This window comes from Penaeus vannamei, chromosome 11 (assembly GCF_042767895.1).
Source record: "Penaeus vannamei isolate JL-2024 chromosome 11, ASM4276789v1, whole genome shotgun sequence".
In the NCBI taxonomy this organism is placed as follows: Eukaryota; Metazoa; Arthropoda; class Malacostraca; order Decapoda; family Penaeidae; genus Penaeus; species Penaeus vannamei.
Genome location: NC_091559.1, coordinates 45,965,177 through 45,972,676, shown reverse-complemented (window position 1 = coordinate 45,972,676; position 7,500 = coordinate 45,965,177). Strand labels below are relative to the sequence as shown.

Below are 7,500 nucleotides of genomic sequence, written 5' to 3'. Positions count from 1 at the left end.
ATATCTTTGAGTTATCCTGCTAACCGACGAACAAACTAATCAATGCTACCAAAGACATAACCTCCTTGGCTGAGGTAATTAAACAAAATAAAACAGTACTCACATCAGCCTCACACGAGGTCACATTATCAGCTCCCACACATGATACATCTGAAGCAAAGATACTGTTAGATACGGAATGGACAGTGCTTGTATATAGTGTCATTGGGCAGTAGTCCTCCACTCATTTCTCCTGCTTTTATGTGTACTTTCGTTATTAGAGAAAACAAGCAGGCTAGATGTTTACCTTTTAAAAATTGTTGAGGAGAAGCAGAAACTGCGGCCACTGCAGCCAGGAAGGTCAAGGCTTTCATCATGTTCTGGAATGTAGACAAAACATACTGTTAATCTGATATTCCTGATCAAATGTTTTGATAAAAATGCAGTAATCATATATATCACATAAATTTGAAATTGGTTACATCTGTATGAAAGTCGAATAAAAAAAAAATTAATGAGATGAGCTTCCAAGCAGTGAAAGCTTCTTTAGTACTTACCGCGAAGGTGAGCAGAAGGAGACTGAATGAGCTTGACAGAGCGTCCCTTATATATGAGACGCGTGACTCAGCTTGTTTGCTTGCGTCATCAGGAGAAGACGGAAGACAAGCATCCAAATTGCTGTGCAACTTGCGCGTTTGATGCTAAACAGTGGAAAGAAGAGAGAGGAAGTTAAAAGCACATATACTTAGTGAAAGAGAGATAGAAATGAAAAAAAATGAAGGAAATGGAGGCAAGTAGTGAACAATGCATATGTCAGAACCTTATGTTATAATTATACAGGCATAATATACAATGCATATACCTATATATATAAATAAATATATATATATATATATATATATATATATATATATATATATATATATATGTATATATATGTATATATATATATATATATAATACATATATACATACATAAATATATATATATATATATATATATATATATATATATATATATATATATATATATATATATATATATATTATATATATATACATACATATCTGTGTCTGTGTGTGTGTAATTTTCTGTACGCATACATATGCATACGTATATACATACACATATGTTTTACATATAAATGTATATATATATATATATATATATATATATATATATATATATATATATATATATATATATATATATATATATATATATAAACAGTTTAAGTGTAAAAGCGTTCAATGAAACATATAGAATTAATTGAACATTTCACAAGCTACAATATACTGCAAGTGAAATCGTCATTTTGACTTTGCTTATTTCAGTCGATTTAAATGAGAAACATCCGACAGATTTGGCATCCCGCCCACGGCCCGAGGCAGGAAGGGCGTCCGCTGGCCAGGGCCCCGTCTGCCAGAGGAACGTCCTTCGAGACAGCGTCGCCCAAGCCCTTGCTCGGGAGGTCGCGACCTGAAACCGGGTCACATTATAGTCGGCGAATGACAGATACTTTTCGCAAAGACTCTGGCCATTCCTTAGAGGCTAAAAGATGCAGAATATTTTTCGGTGACCGCAGACAACGGCCACGGAACATTTTGACGATTTCGTCTTAAGGACGAAAATAGATTATATAATGGTCGGGTCATTCCCTGGGATTGCTATGGAAATGAATTTCTTTTATAATAAGAAATGTTGTTAATAACATCGAAGATAATTTCGCTTTTTTCCCAGAATAGTAATATCTTTTCCTCCATATATATATATATAAATATATATATATATATATATATATATATATATATATATATGTATGTATATATATATATATATATATGTATGTATATATATATGTATATATATATATGTATATATATATATATATATATATATATATATATATATATATATATATTGGAAAGTGATTATAGTGATCAGTAAAAAGACTTATGCTGTTAATGACAATGAATTTAATGTTTTTTTTTTTTCAAGAATATTCCCTCCATATACACACACACACACACACAGACACACACACACAGACACACACACACACACACACACACACACACACACACACACACACACACATATATATATATATATATATATATATATATATATATATATATGTATGTATGTATGTATGTATACTTATATACATATATATGTATATTTTTATATACATTTATATACATATACACATATATATACATACTTTCTTTAAAGGGATCTTTGTTACTTTTATATGATTGTGCACATACACTGTATATATATATATATATATATATATATATATATATATATATATATATATATATATATATATATACATGTGTGTGTGTGTGTGTGTAATACGTGATATATTATATATATGTTTATTTGATATGCATGTAATTTTCTTAATTAATATATATATATATATATATATATATATATATATATATATATATATATATATATATATATATATATATATATATGCATATGTGTGTGTTTGTGAGTGTAATGATACCGGAAATGTTACTGATGGTGTACCCCATTCTTGTTTATTATTATTATTGTCGGATTTTGTAAAGAAACTGTCGTATATAGAGAGTACAAGAAAAGTTTTGTATTTCTGACGAAGATATGCATCTCTTATTTTGTGAATATATTCTCATTTATTTCATACCTTTTCTACATTCGTCAACATGAATGCGGTTCATAGAGTGCTTTTTTTACACATTTTCTGGCGTCTGGGACGTCCATGGTTTCTGAGTCTTAGTCAAAGGGACAATGTGTTCCATGATTTGTGGTTCTATGCAAAACTCAAAGCGTAAAAAAAAAAAGTCTAGAAATTGATCTTTAAAAAAGTCCAGTAACTGATCTTTATATGCGTCACTGATGTATTTATTATATAAGAAATCTGCAAAGAAATCTGTTCCCTTTTTTGAAATATAAAATCTGCAAATAACGTGGAATCATTTGTTCGAAAATTAATGAACTTAACAAGGAATTTTAAATGTTTGCTTAAAAGATTTCGTAAATCTGTTTTCTGAGGGTGTACTACGTTGAATGAGCAGAACAGACGTTTTACTCCAATCGAGTGTAGAAAATAGAATGAGAAAATATAATTACCAAATGCTTAAGGGTATTGGTCTTTATTATTCATGATGGGGATCTATCTCGGAGAAAGGTCTTTCATTTCAATTTAACGTCATTCCGTATTTAGAAAAAAAAATCTATTATTTTTTGAGCGGAGATCTTTTGAAAAAGTACAAAGAAATGGATGATAATAATTCGAAATCTTTTAAAGTCATTATAGTTTAATTTACACTGTCGCGACATGAAGATTTCCACGGGAGAAAGGAATGATTTCACACCATTACTCCTCAGGAACAACAGTTGTAGGCACAGGTGTTGTGAAATCCCCCAGGAAGCATTCGTAGAAGATGCAGGCCTCCCACTCCTCAATCTGAAAAGAAAAAATGGACACCGAAATAACACGTAATGCCGAAATAGGGACACAAAATGTGAACACAGAAAGAGGGATTAGAGAAGAGTGAAGGAAAGTGCTTAATCTGTGTGAATGTATGAGACATGAATTCTTCCTAAAGCATAATGGGGAAGGAGCAGAACTTACGCTTTGGAGCAAGCAGAACTCTGCGCCAGAAACGAGGCGGTCGAGGAGGTCAGGACGAGTGTCGTTAAGGGCGGGAGTCAGCCTGTCCAGGAAGGGCTGAGGGTCGACTGTTCCGTCAGGCCTTACCTGGAGGGGGGGGGGGGTGATAATGATCATGGGAATGTGAGAAAACAGGTCATGTGACTGTAGTCATCTACTTATACGGAGCAATAAAGGTTTCTGATGAGGGAACAAATGTTTAAAGTACAGTACAGTATCCTCAAATAATTTGGTCTTATCGAGTCGTTAAATAATATATACATTCTCCATACGGCTGTCTAGCATGAAAATTGAGTGCCTTAAGAGGGCCATGCCCTTGGACTTACCTCTCCACGCTCCTGCAGGACGCACTGCTTCACTGCCAGGTGGTTCTCCTCGGAACCAAAGAGCGCCAGAGCCTGTGCGTCTGTGGGGCTGAAGAGGAGCTCAGGGTCCACTGGAGAGATAAAGACCCATTAATAATCCCTTTTGTTTTCAAGAACATGTTTGGTATAGAAATATCGCCACTACTAATGCCATTATCAACAGTACTGCAGTTAATAACATGAATATTCGATGATTATCTTTATTATGCTCAACCTATCTTGGCTTTATTTCACTATGGTACTATTTATCATAATTACAATTAAAGGGGAAAATGTGAAGTATTCTCACCGTCATCGAGATGGCTGAAGCCATTTACATCGAGACATTTCCTGTATATTTCTCTCCTCGTTTGTTCATCATGTTCAATTGCGAAGAGGTTCTTGCAGACTTGCAGCTTTAAGAAGACAAGTGCGTTTAGGAATGGAATTACTGCTCAACAAGGCATCACCCTATCTTAAATTGAATTCTAATAATCAATGTTACATAATTTTTCTTCTTGCACAGAAACAACACTAACCCACAGAATAATTCAAATAAAAATATGGGGAAACTAGAAGCGCTCAGAGAGCGCATACCTCCGCCAAGGCAATAGGGGACACTGAGGCAATCACTTAATCAATTCCTGGATCCGAACCATAATCCGGATCACCATCAGATTTAATAGCATCTTAGTTGGTCTAAGGCACACCTCTGTTATAACTTTGAGTTATCCTGCTAACCAACGAACAAACTAATCAATGCTACCAAAGACATAGCCTCCTTGGCTGAGGTAATTAAACAAAATAAAACAGTACTCACATCAGCCTCACACGAGGTCACATTATCAGCTCCCTCACATGTTACATCTGAAGGAAAGATACTGTTAGATACGGAATGGACGGGGCTTGTATAGAGTGTCATTGGGCAGTAGTCCTCCACTCATTTCTCCTGCTTTTATGTGTACTTTCGTTATTAGAGAAAACAAGCAGGCTAGCTATTTACCTTTTAAAAATTGTTGAGGAGAAGCAGAAACTGCGGCCACTGCAGCCAAGAAGGTCAAGGCTTTGATCATTTTCTGGAATGTAGACAAAGCATACTGTTAATCTGATATTCCTGATTAAATGTTTTGATAAAAATACAGTAATCATATATATCTTAATCTACGAAACATAATTTTGAAATTGGTTACATCTGTATGAAAGTCACATAAAAAAGAATGAATGAGATGAGTTTCCATGCAGTGAAAGCTCCTCTATTACTTACTGCGAAGGTGAGCAGAAGGAGACTGAATGAGCTTGACAGAGCGTCCCTTATATATGAGATGCGTGACTCAGCTTGTTTGCTTGCGTCATCAGAAGATGACGGAAGACAAGCATCCAAATTGCTGTGCAATTTGCGTGCTTGATGCTAGGGAGTAGGAAGAAGGGAGAGGAAGTTAAGCACAAATACTTGGTGAAAGATAGAAATGAGAGAAATTGAAGATGGAAATGGAGGCAAATCTCTGAATCTTATGTTATAATATATATAGATGTGTGTATATGTATATGTGTGTGTGTATGCGTATATATATATATATATATATATATATATATATATATATATATATATATATATATATATATATATTATATATATTATATATATATATATATATACGTATATATTTACATATATTTTGTATATGTATATATGTATGTATATACATACAATATATGTATATATGTACGTGTGTGGTGTGCGCTCGCGAGTATGTGTGCACACATATACAATACATACATAAGCATATATAAACGTACAGTTTAAGCGTAAAAGCGTTCAAGGAAATATGTTGAATTGAACATTTCCCAAGCTACAATATACTGCAAGTGAAATCGTCATTTTGACTTTGCTTATTTCAGTCGATTTCAATGAGAAACATCCGACAGATTTGGCATCCCGCCCACGGCCCGAGGCAGGAAGGGCGTCCGCTGGCCAGGGCCCCGTCTGCCAGAGGAACGTCCTTCGAGACAGCGTCGCCCAGGCCCTTGCTCGGGAGGTCGCGACCTGAAACCGGGTCACATTATAGTCGGTGAATGACATACTTTTCGCAAAGACTCTGGCCATTCCTTAGAAGCTAAAAGATGCAGAATATTTTATCTGTGACCGCAGACAACGGCCACGGAACATTTTGACGATTTCGTCATAAGGACGAAAATATATATCAGAGGGCCGGGTCATGGAATGTCATGGAAATGAGTTTTCTTTTATCATAAGAAAATAATAATGTCAATAACACTGAAGAGGATTTCGCTTTTATCCCAATAGTATGTATATGCATATAAGATACATGATATGTTTTCTATCTGTTCATATATTATGCATACATATGTATGTATATATATATATATATATATATATATATATATATATATATATATATATATATATATATATATATATATATATATATATTACATATGTAAATATAAATATATATATATATATATATATATATATATATATATATTGGATAATTCATGGAGATGGCTTCGAAACCGCTTAAATTAATCTCTTGCATTGTGAAGATATTCATTCTCATTCATACCTTTTTCACATTCGTCAACATGATTACGGTTCATAGAGTGCTTTTCTTTTTACACATTTTCTGGCGTCTGGGACGTCCATGGTTTCTGTCTCAGTCAAAAAGGCAATGTGTTCCATGATTTGTGGTTGTATGCAAAACTCAAAGCGTGACTTTTACGAAAAAAAAGTCCAGTAACTGATCTTTATATGCGTCGCTGATGTGTTTATTATATAAATCTGCAACGAAATATGTTCCCTTTTTTTAAATATAAAATCTGCAAATAACGTGGAATCATTTGTTCGAAAATTAATGAACCTAGCAAGGAATCTTAAATGTTTGCTTGAATTTCATAAATCTGTTTTTTGAGGGTGTACTTTGTTGAATGAGCAGAACATACTTTTTTTTATTCCTATTGAGTGTAGATAATAGAATGAGGAAAATATAATTACGAAATGCTTAAGGGTATTGGTCTTTATTATTCATGATAGGGAGCTCTCTCGGTGAAATGTCTTTTTTATCAATTTAACGTAAAAAAAATTAAAAAAATCTATTATTTTTTGAACGGAGATCTTTTGAAAAAGTATAAAGAAATGGATGATAATAATTCGAAATCTTTTATAGTCATAATAGTTTAATTTACACTGCCGTGACATGAAGATTTCCATGGGAGAAAGGAATGATTTCACACCATTACTCCTCAGGAACAACAGTTGTAGGCACAGGTGTTGTGAAATCCCCCAGGAAGCATTCGTAGAAGATGCAGGCCTCCCACTCCTCAATCTGAAAAGAAAAAATGGACACCGAAATAACACGTAATGCCGAAATAGGGACACAAAATGTGAACACAGAAAGAGGGATTAGAGAAGAGTGAAGGAAAGTGCTTAATCTGTGTGAATGTATGAGACATGAATTCTTCCTAAAGCATAATGGGGAAGGAGCAGA

General features: G+C 33.7%; 2 protein-coding genes across 2 annotated transcripts in view; both read right to left on the bottom strand.

Annotated features, from left to right (window-relative positions):
• LOC138863214 (uncharacterized) overlaps positions 1 to 359 on the bottom strand; it is a 1,748-nt gene extending 1,389 nt beyond the window's left edge. Inside the window, exons 1-2 of the mRNA XM_070127363.1 lie at positions 287 to 359; positions 104 to 150 (exon numbers count right to left, since the gene is read on the bottom strand). Of these exons, the coding sequence (XP_069983464.1) occupies positions 104 to 150; positions 287 to 356 (117 nt within the window). The 5' untranslated portion in view covers positions 357 to 359. The remainder of the gene's footprint in view (positions 1 to 103; positions 151 to 286) is intronic.
• A 2,758-nt stretch (positions 360 to 3,117) lies between these two features.
• On the bottom strand, positions 3,118 to 6,613 carry LOC113806531 (uncharacterized). Its single transcript, XM_070127536.1, has 9 exons — positions 6,580 to 6,613; positions 5,974 to 6,038; positions 5,259 to 5,402; positions 4,998 to 5,070; positions 4,815 to 4,861; positions 4,305 to 4,410; positions 3,977 to 4,086; positions 3,612 to 3,737; positions 3,118 to 3,443 (listed from the first exon to the last, which is right to left on the bottom strand). Exons 1-9 carry the CDS (start codon positions 6,611 to 6,613, stop codon positions 3,354 to 3,356), a joined length of 795 nt encoding a protein of 264 aa, XP_069983637.1. The 3' UTR covers positions 3,118 to 3,353.
• Positions 6,614 to 7,500: the final 887 nt, after the last annotated feature.

What these genes read in the sequence shown, in the direction of transcription:
- LOC113806531 (XM_070127536.1), bottom strand. Translation starts at nt 6,613, where the DNA reads ATGAACCGTAATCATGTTGACGAATGTGAAAAAG. An exon ending in TCCTCAACAATTTTTAAAAG is followed by an intron (nt 4,862 to 4,997) that starts GTAAATAGCTAG and finishes TCTTTCCTTCAG; the next exon opens with ATGTAACATGTGAGGGAGCT. An exon ending in TCCTGCAGGAGCGTGGAGAG is followed by an intron (nt 3,738 to 3,976) that starts GTAAGTCCAAGG and finishes CCCCCCCTCCAG; the next exon opens with GTAAGGCCTGACGGAACAGT.